The 19,864-nt window shown below is 35.6% G+C and overlaps 1 protein-coding gene across 7 annotated transcripts in view; it reads right to left on the bottom strand.

Annotated features, from left to right (window-relative positions):
- Positions 1–19,864, bottom strand: part of EHMT1 (euchromatic histone lysine methyltransferase 1) — a 304,570-nt gene that overhangs the window by 104,262 nt on the left and 180,444 nt on the right. For all 7 annotated transcript variants that reach the window (XM_036749452.1, XM_036749451.1, XM_036749450.1 and 4 more), the window contains 5 exons: positions 18,272–18,417; positions 15,233–15,376; positions 8,592–8,821; positions 7,688–7,861; positions 1,795–1,877 (listed from right to left, as the gene is read on the bottom strand). In XM_036749452.1, coding sequence (XP_036605347.1) covers positions 1,795–1,877; positions 7,688–7,861; positions 8,592–8,821; positions 15,233–15,376; positions 18,272–18,417 — 777 coding nt within the window. The remainder of the gene's footprint in view (positions 1–1,794; positions 1,878–7,687; positions 7,862–8,591; positions 8,822–15,232; positions 15,377–18,271; positions 18,418–19,864) is intronic.

Raw genomic sequence — 19,864 nt, 5'->3', positions numbered from 1 at the left:
TAAGGGCTCCCTCCTGGCTCTAGGATCAAATATCAACTCTTCTGTTTGGCCTGAAAAGTTTTCACAACTTGGCCCCAATCTTATCTTTTCAGCTTCATTACACTTTACTCCTATCATAACTCTATAGACAAGTCAAGTAACATTTCTATTCTTCACACATCTCCTGTATGTGCCTTGGCAATGATCATTATTCATGATGATGGATACCTCTCTACCTTCAGATGAGGTTGAACCGCCTTCAACACAAAGCATTTCCTGATCTCTCCAAGTGCAGGAGCCTGACTTCCTGAATTGGGTGGGTGGGTGTGTGTGTGTACACACAGTTTCCTCCCATAGAATATAAGCTCCTTGAGAACACAGACTATTTCAATCTGTTTGACTTTGTAGACCTCACACCTAGCAGCACACTGCTTGGCACACAGCAAATAATAAATGCTTGTTAGCTGCATCCTGGTACAGCTTTATGCCTAGAAGGGGAGAGGAGGAGAGGGGTAGGGAAGGGAAGAGAATAAGCATTTAAATAGTACCTACTATGTTCCAGGCATGGAGCTAAGCAATTTTTATAAATATTACCACATTTGATCCTCACGACTCTGAGAAAGTGATATTTTTATACCCATTTTACAATTGAAGAAATTATATGTACAAATTTTTTTGCATATTGTTACCCCCAATTAGCATGTTCACTCCTTTAGGGCAGGATACCTTTCCTTGAACCTCCAGAACTAATTGCAGTCTCTGGAACATAGTAAGTATTAAATAAATTCTTACTGAACAACTAAGACCAGCCCTCTAGCCTCTAAGTACACAATCTCTCAATATATTTTAGGAGACAATAATAGTTTATACTGCTAGATCATTAGAATATCATTACAACTGTGACAAAATATAATTAATTCTGTAAGTTTAATAGAAGCAAATGCTAGATCAGTTTCATTAGCAAATTAAATAAGCAAAGCAGTTCAAGGTTGGTAAGATGAACAAAAATGTCCCAAACTGATGGCTCCCACCATCTCTAGCATAGCATTTAGCATCAAAGAGCTACATAAAGCATAATTAGAGACAGTTAAGCCAAAGAACTTTTTAGTTCCTTTTGAATCAGGTCTTTACACTGTGTCTTCACCATTTTGTTATATGCATTAAAAATTCCCAGAATATTAGACATATGTCCACAATCAAATCAAAGTAAAAAAGGCACTCATCATATAAACATTAATTATTTTTAAATGAAAACATCACCATATATTAGTATGAATAACAGAGCTATCTATAATAATAATGATACCTCACATTAATATACCATTTGAGGGTATTATACTATCTTTCCAAGAGTCTGGCATGTAGTGCCAGCATTATTAACCTCATTTACAAATAGGAAAACTAAGTCTCAGAGACTGTGTCTTATCCATAAGCACTAGTAAGCACCAGGATAGTACAATGATTAAAAACAATCTTACTATACAACTACCCCAGTTAAAATAACACTTTGCCTTCTAATATGATCTCTTAATTTGATACTCATATTCCTAAATGGCTGCTTCAATGAAAAAGAAAAAGACTTTCACAACCATAATAGAGCAAAAACACGTCATAAGAGAAACAGAACAAAAGAAGAAATCCAAACTAGATGTGCCCCTTATTTTTATGAAAGAAAGATAAAAAAGTAAGGCCGCAAATAAGCTGAGCACAATCAGAGCACCATACCACATCATACAGCCTCAAACACAACTAGAGCAAGAAATCTCAAATTCTGGGCCAGAAGCATAATAATCTTGGATAATAAGGTCTACTTACCTAACATAAGCAGCACTTTTTGCAGTTCTCCTTGCCTGGCAGAAAAGTACAGCTGCTTTGGGTGGAAACGTAACTTCTTCGGTCTATTGGGAAATAAAAAAGAATCAGTGACTCTTAAAAGACAATTAAGCCATTTGCTCCCTCAACTTATGAATATATCCCATGAGATGTTGTTCTCTACAGAATTACCTCTAATAACTGAAATGCTACTAAGCACATCTTATATATCAATTCATTTCAACAGAAAGAGTATTTCACTAAAAAAAAACTTGATGTATCCCAAGGCCAAAGTTATTTGATAAGTTTAGCACACATATTGATTGACATCTCTATACCAATTTTTAAAAGATAAACCTAAAAATAACACCTTTTCAATGGGTCTGGCTACATGATGGTATAACAGAAAAAGGGGATCTGGCACAAGATGTGAGCTGCTTTCTATTTTTCCAATGTAAGAATATCTGCATCTTGCAGGCCATACAGCAAAATTTATATAAAATGGCTTGGCACAGAACATCTAGGGAAGAGAAATCAAGTATATCAATGTAGGTTAGGAGGAAATTAAAGAGGCAAGGTGATACCAAGGTGATCCCACATCTCCCACACAAGACAACTAAAACATTCTACATGGATAAGTTCTTCTTATCTTAAATTAAATGATATAATATTTGTAAAGTGCTTAGCATAGTACCTGCCCTAGAGTAGGCACTATATAAATGCTTATTCCCTTTCTCCCTTCCCCCATTTATGTACTACTCTGATAAAGAGCAACTACCGTATAATGGGCACTGAAAATCACTGATAACTACAACTAGACATGGTAGGCAGTTTGGCATTCATTACTTGTAGCCCTTTGGAATCTGGATTCTAACCCACCCTTACTAGTGTATACAGGTGCCAGAAGCAATTAAATAATGGCAATTATTTAGTGTTCTCTCTTGAAAAATATCACGATTTTCTTGACATCTTTTATCAAATACGTAAAAAAACATGTCCAATTCAGCCCCAAAAGAATAAACCACGAAATATAGCCAAGAGAAAAGGCTAGAGGAAAGATCATTGAATAGAGAACAAAAAATTGGTAATTATCCCCTTCATTAGTTTAGCACATAATGACTCAATGACCAGACTACATAAATCAAAGATAAAAATGATGTCTTAAAGAAACTTAGTTTCAGTGACAGAAAGATATGCATGAACACTTTTGTTACTTTTCTCCTATAATTACCTAAACAATGCTACAAATAAGGAGACAGTGGAACGATATGAAAGTCCATCACCAATAAGCATCTATCAAGAGTATATTATGAGAAGGAAGTGTATTCTAGACATGGCAGACATTCGGAGGAACACCAGAGAGCTGGGAAATGGGAGCGTCATGTTCAAGGAAAAGTAAGGTCAGTGTCATTGAATAAAATGAGTACATGGAAGGGAGTGAATGTAAGTAAGAAGACTGTAAGAGGAGGAAAGGGGTAAAGTGATTAAGGTCTTTAAGTGGCACACAAAGGATTTTATGTTTGATTCTGGAGACAATAGGGAACCGCTGGAATTTACTGAGTAGGAAGGAACATAAGTAGACTTGCTTCTTAGGAAAATCACTCTGGCAGACTATCAGTGAATGAGTAGGAGTAGGGGGGAAACTTGAAACAGGGAGACCAGAAGTCTATTTCAAAACTCTAGAATTGAGGTCTAGAGGATCTTAACCAAGGGGGCAGCATCCTGAACAGGAATAGGGAAGTTTGGAAGAGGGATAGTTGGGTTAGGAGTGAAGGGCTGGGCCATGAAGATCTGCAGAGAGATGACAACTGAATCCAGGGCGGGAAACCAGATCACCAAGTGAGAGCATAAAGGAGGAAGAGGACCCAGACAAACACTTAGGAAACACCTATAATTAATGGATATAACCTGGAGGAAAAGGCAATAAAGGAGACTGAGAGTGGCCCAACAGGTATGAAGAAAATCAGTAGAGAGCAGTGTCATATAACGTAAGGAGAAAAGTATCCTGGAGAACAGTTATCAATAATGTCAAAGGCTACAGATAGGTCAAGAAGGATGAAGACTGAGAAATGGTCAATAGATTTGACAATTGTGACAAGCTTTAAAAACTAAACAGAGTTTATATCTGATCCTATGGGAAATAGGGAGTCACTGCAATTTAGTAAGTAGGAAAGTAACATGATCAGATTTGTACTTAAGGAAAATTACTTTGGCAATGTGAAGGAAATATTAAAGTTCAGAGAGGTTTGAGGGGAGGAAACCAATTAAAGAGACTGAGGGGAGGGGAAAGAAAAAGCATTTTTATATAGCACCTACTATGTGCCAGGCACTGTGCTAAAGTGCTTTATAAAAATTATCTAATTTGATCCAACAACCCTTCAAGCTAAGTTCTTTTATAATGCTCATTTTACATTTGAAAACACTGAAGCAAAGGTTAAGTGACCTGCCCAGGTTCATATAGATAGTGTGCAAAGCTGAATTTAAACTCAGGTCTTCCTGCCTTCAAGCCCAGCACTCCATCTACTGTGCCATATAGCTTACTGTCACAATAATCTATACAAGGAGATGAGAGCCTAGACTAAGCTAATAGTTGCATGAAGAGGTCAAATATGAGAGATGTTATCGACAAAGGAACAAGATGAGACAACTGTCTGGATATTCAGGGTAATGGAAAATGAGAACTTGAAGATATTAACACTAAGGTTATGAACCTGGAAGATAAAATGGTTACACCTTTGACAAAAATAGGAGATTTGGCAAACGGAAGTAAGTTAAGGGGAAAGATATTAAATTCTGGTTTTGATATGTTAAGTTTAAGATGTGTTTAGGGTATCCCATTTGAAATGTTCAATATATTCAATGATGGGAGAGTGAAACAGGGACTAGATATAGCTCTGGGAGTGACTGACATAAGAATGATAATTATACCCAAGGAAACTGATAAAGTCATCAAGACAAAGTGTATAGAAAGAGAAGAGATGAGTACACAGGGTGGGATCACCCATGACACAGGGGTCATGATATGGATGACTCTGGAATCAGACAGAAAAAGAAGAGTAATGAAAATTCATGGAGGAGAAGAAATCCAGGAAAGAGTGGCCAAAACAGTCAAATAGGTCTACAAACAGGAGGACTGAGAAAAGACCATCAGATTTAACAATTAAGAGGTCACTGGTCTTAGAGGAGTAATGAAAATTCATAGAGGAGAGTAAATCCAGGAAAGAGAGGTAAACACAGTCAAATAGGTCTACAAACATGAGGACTGAGAAAACAATCAAAAGTCAGACTGCAAAGAAGTGGGGACTGGATATAAGGAGAGGAAGTGGTAGCAATTGAATGCAGATTGCTTTCTCTATGGTTCTGGTTGGGAAGAAGAGAGATATAGGATCAAAGCTGGAAGGTAGAATCTAGTAAAGATTTTTTTTTTAAGAACGAGGGAGCCTTGAGCATGTGTGAAAATAGCAGAGAAGTAATCAATAGATAGGGAAAGACTGAAGATTAATAGAGTGACAAAAATTATTCGAGTTGCAATCTGCTGGAGAAGACAGAGGAGCTGAAATCAAGGACACAAGTAGATGGCTTGGCCTTGATAAGGAGAAAGGCTATCTCACTGTTAGAGAATGGGGGAAAGGAGGAGAATGGAGGATGATGTCAAGAAGTTTGGAGATAAAGAGAACAGGAGAAAAAGAAAATTTTAGAAAGCAATATGATATATAATGCTTTGTAATTTTTTCAACATTTAAACTTTACTTTATGACAATGTTTCTCAAATGGGCAGTTCAATGTCAAGAAGAGAATAAAAACAAGCCTTTTCAGTACCACTCATTCAATCACCATTTATTAAACACCTGGTGCATTCTAAGCATTTAGTACTCTTTACTGAGCAACAGAGTAGCACTTGGAGCCTACACCTTATCTCAACGTGAACTGCCAACTTTTTGGAGTTAACTGTAGAAAGGCTGCCCAACCCTCACTATTTATGGGAGAAACTAAAATTATTTTCAGTCATCCCCCTCAATAAAATGCTTTCTCTACCCACAATGAAGGTGCTAATTTCTCAAGGACACTGGGGATTCTAAGGAATAAAATAAATGCATATCTTTAGTAATGGAGCAACGAAAAAATTCTGAATGCACATCATTTCTGAACATTATTTCATCAGCTCAAACATGCTAACTGTAACTCATGGGTCACCTTATCACTTCTTCTCCAAGGGAAGTCTATTCTAGTCACATAGTCCATCACAAAGATTAAATTAGTGCAGCTATTACAGAATCTTCTAGCCTAAACAGATGGCAGTTGGTGATGTTATGACTGGGATTTCCAGTAGCTCTGAAATACCTATATAGCTATAACCAAGAAGTTCTTTAACTTTATTCCTGAATTACCCATAAAATGACGGAACCTTGACAAGAATAGTTTACCTACTTAATGACTTTACCCTCTTTGAACATAAAAGATGTGTGTGTGTGTGTGTGTGTGTGTGTGTGTGTGTGTATACACACACACTTTGTGGCACTGTTGGCATTTACAGTTGAAAATACCTACTTTTACAGGATATAAGGTTTTCAGATTCAACAAATATAGTTAGTTTGGGCATTGAGGATGTTCATGGCACATATATCACAATAACATAACAAGCCTGATACATGAAAATGTAATAGAAACCCTATAAATTCAGTGACTGTTGCACAACCTAAGACTGCTTTTTTTTAAAAGATTCAGGTATGCACATTTCCCTTGGAATCCAGAAAAACAGCAATGCTGCATAGGTAGTCTCCTATCCTAAAAAAGGGTGAATGATTCATTTTAACTTTGTTGGTAAAGAAAGATATCCCTCATGGGCTAGGTATCTGGTTGTTTCTTGAAGAAATCCATCTGTATGTACATCAAGATTTGTAATACCAGAATGACAAAACTCAGGAGACTTCCATCACTGTACAAAAGACACTGAAGACTGTAGAGAGTAAGTCACTTTCCCAGGGCTACAGAGAGAGTCAGAGGCAAAGCTGGCTTCAGTACACAATAGGTATATTTATCTGACAACAGTATTTGGAAAGGAAATTTTTCCTTCCTCTTCCAACCATTTTAAGGAACAATGCTTAAGCATCTTTTATTTGGCAATGAGACAACCCTAATGACCATGATTTTATGATTTATAAGAGGCCATTTTTTCCCTTTGTTAATGAACAGGAAATTAATCTATAATAATGTCACCAAACTAGAAGATCTTAGATCTAACTAAAAAGCTGAGTAAAATTATGATAAAAATACTAAGATTTTTTTATTATTTATTATTATTCCTACAATATATAAAGCACTTTCATTTTTACCAGCCAAATAAGGTAGATGTTACAAGCATTATTATGCTCATTTCATAAATAATTAAGGTTCATGGAAAGAGAAATGATTTACTTGCAGTCAGAAAATAAGTAGCAGAAGTAGTACCTGAACTCAAGCTTTCCAATTTCAATTCAGGATCTTTTCCACTACACATGCCTTTGTTCAGTCAGATCCTCCTGAGCCCAAGATCCCACACTCTATCCACCGAGAGATCTAACTGCCTCAAACACATACTAAGCTATCCTCTTAAGTTCCATTTTGCAAAAGTTTTAGAGAATGGGACATTATAGATGTAACCTTGACAAAGTTGATAAAAACTAGATGGAAAATCAACTTGAACTTCACCAATCAATTGCAGCCAACTATTTCAAATGATTCAGCGTGTGTGTGTGTGTGTGTGTGTGTGTGTTCCGGGGGGGAGAGATGGCGGAGACGAGCCAAGCTGGAATAGGTGGAGAACCACTAAGATTAATAGAAATAGGCTCACATTGAAATTCCCAAATGAGCTCTGAATCCTAAGTCCCAACTTTTGTTAACTTATATTGAAACTTACTTTTCAGAATCCAAAGCAATCAAAGCACTCTCCAAGGTTTCTTTTACTGGTCCCTGTGAAAGACCAGTAGTAGGCTTGACAAAGACAGAAGACCCAGACAATTCGAAGCCTTCAGGAGCTTGAGGAGTTGAACTCTCAGGCTTCTCCTCCTCAGACAACTGTGTTCCAACTCCACTTTGTTTAAAAAAAAAGTGAAACATTGAGTGAAGAAAACAAATGAAAAAAAAAACAAACTCCATCTTTAAAAAACTCAAAACCTTCAAAATAATTTCTTCATAATTTTCTCCTACTGTATGTCTTCTGTTTTATAAAAATTAAATACTTTAGTCATCTTGAGAACATATAACATTTAAAACTCTATAAAACTGTTATAAACTAGTCTGTCACAAATTGATAGCTCAGACTAGGGTCCCCATAATAAATAAATAATAAATAATAATAATAAATAATTATAAATAACAATTGAAGAAGGATTCACAACAGAGTTCCCTTTACACCAGGGCTTCCTTCATACATCTGAGTGTATCTGAGAGCCAAGCTGAAGCTCCGGAATGCTTGGGCCTAAAATAATAAAAAACTAAAAATCAATTTAAAAAGATGAAGAATTTCTTTAAGTATAATAAAAGATATTTAGAAAACTGATCTGATTCACACATAATCTTGAAAAAATATAGAAATTTTGAAAAGGGAAGCTTTTTAAATGCCTACTAATTATAAAAAAAAGACCAATGCTTTTAAGAAGACAACAGGGCAAAATGCACTATCAAATGAAAGCATAGTACGTGTATGTATATGCTTCCAGAGGTAGCATAATGGAGCACTACTCTTCAGATTCTTCAGATAAAAGGCTAACATTCTTTTGGTAATTCTAACAAAATGAACGTGATATCAAGTTCCATCTTACCTGCTACCTGTTGTAGTGTCAGGCCTTCCCTCTACAGTGACTGGTTTCTCTTGGACATAGGTAAGCGACACCGTAGAAGTAGTGTCTGCTTTGGCTATGGTCACCTCTTTTGCTTTTGAAGTTTCTTCCCCACAATGGGGGCAATAGCTTGTATTATTAACAAAGGAGGCACAGTCCTTATGAAAACGATGAGAGATGGTACTTTCAGGTTGACATTCCATAAAATTACCCTAAAAGTTTTAAGTAAAGAAAAACGTGAAAATGGTTAATTTTACTGGAACCAAGATTATATAGCTGGTTTTCTGAAAAACAACTGCTATTTATTAATATGAAGTCCAACTGATACTATGCTGTGTTTTGGAACATTCTGTGGTAATGTACATTACCTAAGTTCCAGAATAGGGGTGATTCTGCCCTCATCTCAAACAAAAGGTACAAAGAGTCATAAGACAAAAAGAAGAGCTGAACAGAGATTATTTTTATACTGTGACTCAAAAAATACATACAGAATAGAAAGGTCTCCCCCCTCAAAAGGCTTTTTCTTCTATAACTGTGATGCAGCTTATTAGCCCATTAGAGAGAAAGGGAATCAGTATAGTGATAAACTCCTACCCATAGCTATAGTTTTGAAAGGCTCATGGCAGAAATTACACTAAGGAACAACAGTTTGATTTAACTTCCAAGAGAACTATAAAATGAACCTGGGAAGTCACTAATATTTAATTAATGGCAGGTTAAAATTAGGAAAGTGGAGACAGCATAAGTGCAGCTACAAGAACAGAGACTTTTTACTCTTTTATATCCTATTGTCTTTGAAAGTCAAATTATAATTATGAGTCAGAGCTTAATAATCAAAAATAATTTATACAAACATAAAGTATGGACAGTAGATGTCTTTAATCATTAAAAACATGCAGTAAAAGATGTGCCTTGAAAGTTCAGCACAAGTTTCATTTGAGTAGGACAATTACTTTTGCTCCTTAACACACTGGTTAAGTCAACCCGGAAACCATGTGAAAAAATAGGTGGATTTCTAGGCATATAGCCTAAGGAGATAAAAGACAGGAAAAGGGGGAGTAAAGGTAATTTGAAGGATTTGTTTGGTTGGTTGGTTTAGTAGCACTTGACAAATAAATGGTTAAATATGACAGGTGGGGGAAAGAGTTGAGGGAAAAGGAAGGGACAGGTAGATGAGTCCATGTTAATCCACTGCCAATAACGAAAAACTGACAGAAACATGCTGAATAACAGGAAATGGAGGGTGGGGGTAGAGTCAATCCTGTGGCAGTTGTATATTAGGGGCAACATTATTTACCCCCCCATAGCTCTAGATGTAATCAATATTGTACAGTGGATAAAATGTTAGACCTGGAACTAGTATAGTCTGGGTTCATATCTTACCCCCAACATTTACTAACTATTATGACCATGTGAAAATCTTTTGACCTCTCCAGACTTTGATCTCATCTATAAGATGAGGACGAATGATATGCCCAAAATACAATACAGATTATGTGAAGATCAAATGAAATAATGCACATTCAATGTTTTGCAAGGCTAAAAGTATAATATAAACATCAACTATTGGTATTACTAAAAATGAGTAAGGATATTCTACTGTCTGTTCCTTTAAGTGACAGACATTTCTTGGAATCTAAAATCTGAGTAATCACAAAATAAATACATTTGGTAAAAATCACAGTGAGCTACCATTCCCCAGTTCTATTTCAGCCAGGGACTGGACAGCTACATTTTAGGTAAGAACAATAAGAATGTAAGGTTCTTAAGGGCACTTGGATTTTGGGTATATGTGAGTGCATCTCAAAGAATGAGCAGACAGAATTAAAGGTAGCTATTTTCTGATCATCACTTTATCAGATCAAATAAGCCAAATAACTAAAAAGTATACAGAAAAAAAAATTCCCATCTTTCTTCTGAAGAATTCAAAACATTTCAAAAGTTCTCACATCTATCTTCAGAAAAAAGCTATAGAATTTGGAGCTAGAAGTGACCACAGAATAACTAATTTGTCCCCCTATTTAATAGATGAGGAAAGAAAAATATAGAAGGGAAACATTCAAGTAGTTAAATGGATACAAAGTAAAGGTAGCTACCACATGCTATAAGATTTTAACCTCAAATTTAGCTTTGTCTAATTAGAATACTAGTTGAATATGACTAACATTGCTAACTATTTGCAAAATAGAGCAAGGTGTTCAATCATTTAGCAAACATTTAATGAGTGTCCATGCTACTGGACTTAACACCATTGGATACAAAAATCAGTAAAACCTAGTCCTTGCCCTCCAGAAGCTAAAAATTAGTAGTCAAGACATGCACATAAATAATATAAAACAAACTAGAGGTTCCGTAAGAGACAGATAGAACATGCTGAGTTCACAAAAAGCATATCCATTGGGGAACACTTCATAGGGAGGGTACATTTGAGAAAGACCTTGAAGGGATGGATTGGATATAGTGTGGAAGGAAAAGAGTAAGCATAAAAGTCACAGAGAAAAGACTGGGAAAAAAAAAATGGAAAAAATGACCACAGAGGGATTTAAATGGCAGGTCAAGAACTGAGCTTAATTATTAGACAATATGGTTGGAAAGGGGGAAGAAGACTGAAACTTTAGACCAGAGGCTCTTAGCCAGGGATTCATAGACTTCAAAAGGTCTGTGTAATATTTCAGGAGGTCCATGAACTTGAATCGGGAAAAAAATATTACATCTTTATTTTCACTATATTCTAACTGAAACATAGTATTTTCTTCAATTATTTAAAAACAAAATTTTGAGAAGGAATCCATGATTACATGAATGCCAAAGGGGTCCATGACACAAAAAAAGTTTAAGAACTCCTATTTTAGATCACTGGAATAACGATCAGAAGTGCTACAGGAAGACAAATTTGACCTAAGATAGATGGGAAAGAAGAGGGACTAAAGACAAAAGGGCATTCTATGTTATATTTTAACTTATATTTTATTTATGTGTCACATCTCTTCACTAGATCATTAATCTCATGAGGATCCTGGAATGTCAATAAATGACTAGAATTGTACTCTGGTTTTTATAGGTGTTAATAAATGCTTGTTAAATCAAATTGAATTAAGGAAGAAGGCAAAAGTAAATGAGAATGCAAAGACAGCCTAAAATAGTGTATTAGTATAAATGAAATGGAGATGATCAACTGAAACAAATGACTAGATGTGGGGGTAAGGGACAAAGGAAAAATCAAAAACTGCAAGAACGGTGATACCACTGACAAAAACCGAGAAGTCAGGAAAAAGGCAGATCTGGTACGAGACATAAGATAATGAGCTGACGTTTTGAACAGGCAGAGCTTTGGAGTGCTGGTGGACATATTCAGTACACAATTTAAAATGTGGGACTAGGGCTCTTGAAAGGGAAGGGTTAATGAAATATACAAATTGGCATCAAACTCATCTCATAGTTTCAACCAATGAATTGATTAGTTCCTTGAAGGAGAGCAGGGAAAGAGAAGAACAAAAAGCAAATTAGAGAGAACACAAAAGCTTTGAGACAGAGAAGAAATGAGTCAGCAGAACCAGGAAATTGCAGTCATAGAAGTGAAAGTACAACTCTCCCTCCCCCCTCAAAAAATAGGGAAAGGGCAACAGTGTCAAATGGAATCAAGTCTCAAAGTGTGGTCCAGGGACCCCAGGGAATTGCCAGAGACCTTTTCATGGGGCCCACAAAGTCAAAACTATTTTCATAATAATACTAATATATTTTATTTTCAAAAATGGTAAATATCTATAGATATAACTCACATAAACAAAAGTTCTTTGAGGAAATCCACAATAATTTTTAAGAGTGTAAAGGAGTCCCAAGACCAAAAAAATTTGAGAACTTCAAATATAGAGAAATCAAGGAAGAAGAGGATTGGAAAAATGTTTCTGGACCTGTTAATCAGGAAGATTACTAATGAACTTAAGAGGAAGCAATTTCAACCAACTGGCAAGAAAATAAAGTGGTATTTCAAACTGTTAATAATGAGTGAGGGCTGAGAAAGTTCAAGCAGCAAACAATTCTTTTAAGAAGCCTTATGGAAAAGGGAAGGAGAGAGAAGTTACTATGCAGCTTAATGGTTTTAGTAGCAGGGTAAAGTTAGTTTCTTTTTTAGTACAGGGAGAATCCAAGTAAGAACTAATAGAAATCTAAAGAATGATGGGAAAAGTTCCCAGAAAAAATGTCAACAAATGAGATAAAAGAACTTCAGGAGCTATCAACCCTGTCAAAGAGAAAAGACACTTTTTATTCTGATACAGGAATGAAAGAAGTCAGGTAAAAACGTTTAAAAAATTTAGTGAAAACTGGAATAGTTGAAAAGTATACTGAATGGTCTGGATCTAAAGTAGAAAGATTTCTACTGAAAGTAAGAGGATAAGAGAACAAAAGTAGGGTGAGTGACTGGTGAGAGAAGGACTATGGATCAAAATTATTGAAAAGAATACATTCAAATATAAGGGGACTTCAGAAGATAAAGAAAAGCAATTCTAAATAACAACAAATTCTAAGCTATAAACATGTGAATGTCTGGGTGAAGATGAGTTAACTCTAGTGGAGTTATAGAGGTGGAAGAATTGTAAGGTCAGAATGTTAAAATGGTCATAATCCTTTGGTGAGTGTTAAATTCACCAAAAATAATGCCAACTGTGTGGCCTAGTGGATAAATTGTTAGGCTTCAAGTCAGGAAGAAGGAAGTTCAAATCCTGCCTCATAATTACTGGCACTGTGACCCTCTATAACTCATTTTCCTCATCCATAAAATGTGAATGGTAATAGCAATTTCCTCATAGGGCTTTTGTTAGGATCAAATGAAATGACAAATCTAAAAATGCTATCTAAATGTTGTTGCTACTGTTGTCATTGTTATGGGAGAACATAGAAGCCAAGTGCTAAAGCCATGGAGAAAAGCAGGAGTGTGTCTTAGAGATCAGAAGGCAATGAGGATAAGAATGAGAAATGGCTGATTTAATAGATGGCATGGACTTCAAAATGGAAGAGGTCACTGAGGAATGCTAATGGCACAATGATTTGCAAGGGGCAACAATTAGCAACACAAAGGCTGTGTCTACTCCATAGGAGACAGTTGTGGGGTGGGAGAAGCTTTATGAGAGAGATGCCAAATTTTAATTAAAGCAAACAGGTAAAAGAAATATTAAAGATGTAAAGGAGCTTCTTCAACACAAAACAGAATGCCAAATTTTTAAGTTATCAGCCATCGTAATTTGCAGTATTATTAACTCTGTAACTTCTACAAGTTTGAGTAGAAGAGGATCCTAGTTCACATTTTATGAATCACAAAAAATGGCAATAATCATGAAATTACCCACAATGAAATTTTAGGAAAGCAGCAGAAATCATGAAAGATGTTGTTCAGGAATTCTAAAGATGTGATCCTTTATGAAGGAACATGATATTAGATTTTTTGCAAAATAATGATATATTTAATATACTCTAATTATTTTTTAAAAATCTGGCTATTACAAAATATTTTAAATTTAGCAGAACAAAGCAGCTTACCAATATTAATTCATCCTCATAATAGCCCTTATGGGAAGGCAAAGGAGTTCTTAACGTGTGTGTGTGTGTGTGTGTGTGTGTGTGTGTGTGAGATGGACTCTTGGTAGTCTGAAGAAGGATATGGACCTCCTCAGAATAATATTTTAAATACATAAAACACACAGAATTACAAAGAAAACAAATATTAAAATAAAATTCTCGAAATATTTTTTAAAAACTAAGTTCTCTGTAAAGTCCTAAACTTTAAGAGAAAGTCCAAAGACCTGCTGGTCACACAAACTGGCTTACTCATTTACTGGCCGTGTGCTTTTAGGTAAGTTACTTAACCTGTTTGAGGCCCAGTTTTCTTATATACAAAGAGGGGGTATATTACTATGCTGACTTCATAGTTGTAGTTGGGCCCAAATGAGATAATACATTTTGTATATTTAAAGCAATATGTAAATGTAAACAAAATATGCAAGAAAGAATAGTATTTAACAAAGAAGATGGAAAAGTACATTCATATTTCATGAATTAAGTATAAATACACAGATCTAATATTTGGCCCCTCTTCTATTTCAATTCAACTCAACAAAATTTCTGAAAAATCAATGAAGAGAACATGACAAAATAATGAAAAGAAGATTCAAAGGAATCAGTCTTAGCTTTGTGCCCCAAAACAAAAATGTATTAACTTTGTCCAGGGTAAAGACAACACCAGAAAGAAAGCAGATTCCTTGACTAATAGGTCATCATTTCTAAATAACCAGTATCAGAGAATGAGATAACACTTTCTGGGTTTGGGGATAAAGATCCTTTAGAGAAGAGAGGAGAAAAGATCCATGTTTCTCAATGCTTTAAAAAATAAAATAATGGTCCAATTCTCAAAATATTATTTTTTAAATTGTCTTCATAGTTGATAGATCCCCAGGACGGATCAAAGAAAAACAATTCAGGGTAGTGCAAGAGGGAAGGTATATGTATAAATAAAACAGAGCAAAGTAAAGGTAATGTTTATTAGAAATATATGTAACTAATATTATACAATGCAAATGGTAGGCCACATCTAAAATCAAGATCATATTGAGGATCAACTTGAGACTTACTGCTGTGCAGAAGTACCCACAACCAGGGCAGCATTGATGTTTCACCATTTTCCCTCTGTGGTCCTCACATAGCACCAAGAGCTGGACATTATTTGATGGACGCATCAATTCATATTTAACCACGCTATTTGTGCATCTGCCCAACTGCAATCATAGTAATAAAAGCAAATTCAGTTACAAAATGATAGAGTCAATTATCCAAGGGAGGAAAAGGTTTTTATCCAGTCAACTTAAGGTCCCACAGGAGCTTATGAACAGGTGAGAAATAAAAAGTCTTGTTTCAGAGATAAAAAGAATCTTCAGAAAAAGAAGTTTATCACTTACTAACCAAAAGGTAAATGAATTAAATTATTTCAAAAGTGATAAGGATATTCATACCAGTAATATATACTGTTCAAGCAAATTAACTGAAACTCTCTCTGTGATAGCCTGAGATCATTCGAGTCACAAAATTGTCCTTGATTTCTTATTTTGCATAAATTTAAGAATGTACCAAAAAGTATGAAAACATGAGTCAGAATGATAGAAGACTACACCTTTTGGTTCCAGTTCAAGTTGTGGCACCTACTAGTTGTATAGCTTTAATCAAGGTACTTAACCTTTGGGGGACTTAATTTCTTCATCTTTAAAACAGAAATATAATACTTGGTTTACCTATGTCAGAATTTTTCTGATGATCAAATATGATAATATATGGCAAAGGATATTCACAAATTATAAAGCAACATTTAATTTCAATGAGGAATCACATGATAGAAAGAGTAGACAGCCTTGTCACATAGCAAGAGTAAGGAGTGGACAGCAAGAATGCTCCCCTGATGCAATTTGCATTTTTGGAGGCAATTTCCAAATCAATGAGGTCACAGATCTATTTGATAATGTGACCAAAATGCTGTAAAAATTCAAATTATTATTATTATTAATTTAACTAGGGTCACATAGATAGAAAAATGTTTAAATTGAAAGAATTTCACTACATTTTCCACAAAAGTTATCATTGTAAAGTTAGGTAAAAGCAGACCAACCCCTAATTATCTAATTTGAAAACCAGGCAACTGCTGAAAACTTGTCCTAAAACATGATTAATGAATCCTTCTTATAAACATTCAACTTTGGGTTATTTATTGCTTACCCAGTTTCAAAAATCTAATTTCTATCACTGGGTTTTTTTTCAATTCTTTTATTCTCTAAAACCAAAACCATAGTCAGTTCTCTGTAATTCCAACTAATTACAGGGCTCATTAACACAGACTATCTAAGGCAGAGGAAATCCCATTAAGAAATGATAGCTTCTTGACGGTTGTCTAAATCCCAAAGAAGCTGAGAAGCATAAATCAATTAGTAAGAAAGTCAGGAAGCTGAGACAGTACCCAGGAAGACCTAGGTATGAGAGTGGAAAATCATGACCATTTGTACTGGTCTCTTAGGTACCTAATCTTCCAATGCCTGTTTTTTTTCTACAAGTAGTCAAAAAAATTTCTGACATAGCAACTACCATTGATTTGACTTGAAACTCCAAATATTCACATAAAAGGAGGAGTCTGGAAGCATAGGCCAGGCTCAGTCAGAGCCCAGCCTTGCTTTGCCATGGTCAAGTGCCTTACAAGTGCTGAAGAAATAACAGAAGAGGGATCCAGGAGTAAGAGAAATCATTTCTCTCCTGGTCATCTTTTTTTCTTAGTGCTTTCCTTGTCAACCTTTCCCATTCACAGAAAACTGACTAGGAGATTAAGCTGAGATAAAGAAGGGACAGTTAAGCAATGTTAGGGAGCAAGCTTAGAGGCAGTAGAGGCAGAAAGAGCTTCAGAGAAAGCAAATAATGGAAATGGGAAATGCAGAAAAACTTGTGTAAAGTTTGCTTGGGAACCTGGGATAAAGGAAAGTGGCAAAAGACCTGGTTAAAGGGAAGGAAGTAACTACCAGGTCACAAAACTAATCTCTGGAGCTTTAGATTTCCAAAGAATTAAGTACCATACATTAATTCAGTGGTCTATGAAGTAACCTGAACGTTCTTAGACAGTGAACAATTGTCTGAAATCAATATCAAGTCTGTCAAGTTGCACAGGTTTAGGAGAAAATGCATACTCTGCCAGAGAAAAAATATTTGCATGATGCAGACAATTTTAACTTACGTAAGTGAAAATTAGCTATCCAGGCTGAGTTTCTAACAATGAAAGTGAGACAATAAACCAAAAGTACAGCCTTTATCTCTAGGATGATAGCAGGACAGAAGAGAACTTAACAGAAATACTCATAAGGCTTCATTTGTGAAACTTAAAAGTACTCATGCATGTACTTTCACTCAACAAATGTTAATTTGTATAAAACCCTGTGTTTTTATAAGTTAGTCAATAAACATTTATTTCTCACTTGCTACGTGCCAAGCACTATGCTAAGGGCTGGGAATACAAAAAGAGGCAAAAGACAGTCTCTGCTCTTAAGGAGCTCACAATCTAATGAAGGAGAAAAGAAGCAAACAAATATAAACAAACATGCTACATAAAGGAAAAATAAATAAAACAGAAGAAGCACTAGAGTTAAGAGGGGCTAGGAAAGGCTTCCTGTAGAAGATGGGATTTTAGTTGGGACATAAAAGGAAGTCAGGGAAGCCAGGAGGCAGAGTTGAGGAGGGAGAGCAATCTAGGCATGAGAGACGAAAGAAAACGCACACAGCCAAGAGACGGAGTGTTTTGTTCAAGGAAAAGAAAGGAGACCAGTGTCATTTGATTCAAGAATATATAAAGGGGATATAAAGCATATAAAGTAAAGAGTGTAAGAAGACTGGAAAGGCATTACAAAAACATAATAGCAAGTCTAAAACTAATTTCATTTCAGTGGATTTGAGTGGAGAGTTCACTAATGGATAAACTTTCCTAAGTATATGACAATTTCCTGATTTCCAAAATCCTTGATGCTGTTGCAAAGGGTTGTGATCCTTCAAAAGCTTGTTTTTCTTAACCAACTGGAAGAGTTGTGCTTCCTGATGTTGGTGTTAACAATGTCAATTTCTATGAGTACAGGAAAACTGATGTCATTTACCTCATTGTCTACACTTTCAGTGGCCATACACTGATTGTTAGCTAAAGTGGTAATCTCACGACTTTTTGGAGTTTCCATTCGACAGCTACAGAGAGGCACTTCCTGAAGGCCATCAATTTCCACTGCTTCAGGACCATTGGAGAGACCTATAAACAAGAAGGAATTCAGAAAGAATTATATTTTTTGTTTCAGGCTCATTTCAGACTAATAAAGATAAGAGTCCAAAAACTTGCCACTATATAGTTACTACTAGCTTTTATACCGATATGTAATTTCATTATGCATCCTCAAAAATATACTTCAGAAAACTAGCCTAACCATTAGGTGGATTAAAAAACCTGAGGCAGAAAGGTCATAAGAATTTTATAATCATCCAATGACCTTTATAGATGAATCAGCAATCATTCACTGGCTATTCTTTTATTACCGAGAGAGAGAGAGGGAGAGCGCGAGCACAGTACACAGAAACTCTTACCAATGAAAAAGACATAGATAGATGAGAAAAGAGATTATAGGAGCTGACTGTGAAGCTTATTCTTCTGGAAGCCCTATGCAAGATGCCCTGCTATCTGCAATGATCTAGCCTCTACAAAATACCCTAGGTATGATACGATGTATCTATCAACATACTCTAGAAGTATTAAGAATTCTCCTGATTGGGTGAAAGGAAAGAATAGAATAAATGGGGGAGTGGGATAGGATAGAGGGAAATAGAGGTATTCTTTCACAACATGACTTATGGAAGTGTTTTGCATGACTACACACGTATAACCTACATTGAATTGCTTGCCTGCTCAATAGGGGTGGGTAGGAAGGGAGGAAGGGGGAGAAGTTGGAACTAAAAGTTTTAGAAGCAAATGTTGGAAGTTGTTTTTACATGCATTTGGGAAATTAGATATACAGGCAATGGGGTATAAAAATCTATCTTGCCCTACAAGGAAATAGAAGGCAAAGGAGATAAGACAAGAGGGGGGTGATAGAAGGGAGGGCAGAATGGGGGAAGGGGTAATCAGAATACAGATCATCTTGGAGTGGGGGGAGGGGAGGGATGAGAAGAAAATTCTTATTTATGAAAGTGAATGTTGTCAAACATTCAAACATATTAAACAAGTCAAAATCTTGTGGAAGTGAATGTTAAAAACTAAAAACAAATTAACTAATATATATACATATATATATATATGTATGTATGTATGTATAAGAATTCTGCTGAGTCTTCTGAGCACAAGGCCTTACATAAAGAGGCAATCAATCAATCCACACACGCGCGCGCGCGCACACACACACGCACACACACACACACACACACACACACACACACACACACACACACTTGTACAAAAATACTTGGTTCATGGCCCTTGATTCTGAAAGGATCACTAGCACATGCCAAAGGAAGACTTTCCTCACTACTGTAGAATCACAGAGATAAGAAAATTTGTTCATTTGGGAATTCTAACCTAGTTATAGTTAATATTTTTTCCATCAAAAATCTGAAGTACAACGTAGTACTGAACAATAACTATAGTGTTTTCAACTGTATTAATCAATATCAATTATATTATTGTCAATTACAATATTTTAAATTATCAT

Source organism: Trichosurus vulpecula, chromosome 3 (genome assembly GCF_011100635.1).
Source record: "Trichosurus vulpecula isolate mTriVul1 chromosome 3, mTriVul1.pri, whole genome shotgun sequence".
Taxonomy (NCBI): Eukaryota; Metazoa; Chordata; class Mammalia; order Diprotodontia; family Phalangeridae; genus Trichosurus; species Trichosurus vulpecula.
This window is presented reverse-complemented; position numbering and strand designations above follow the sequence as displayed.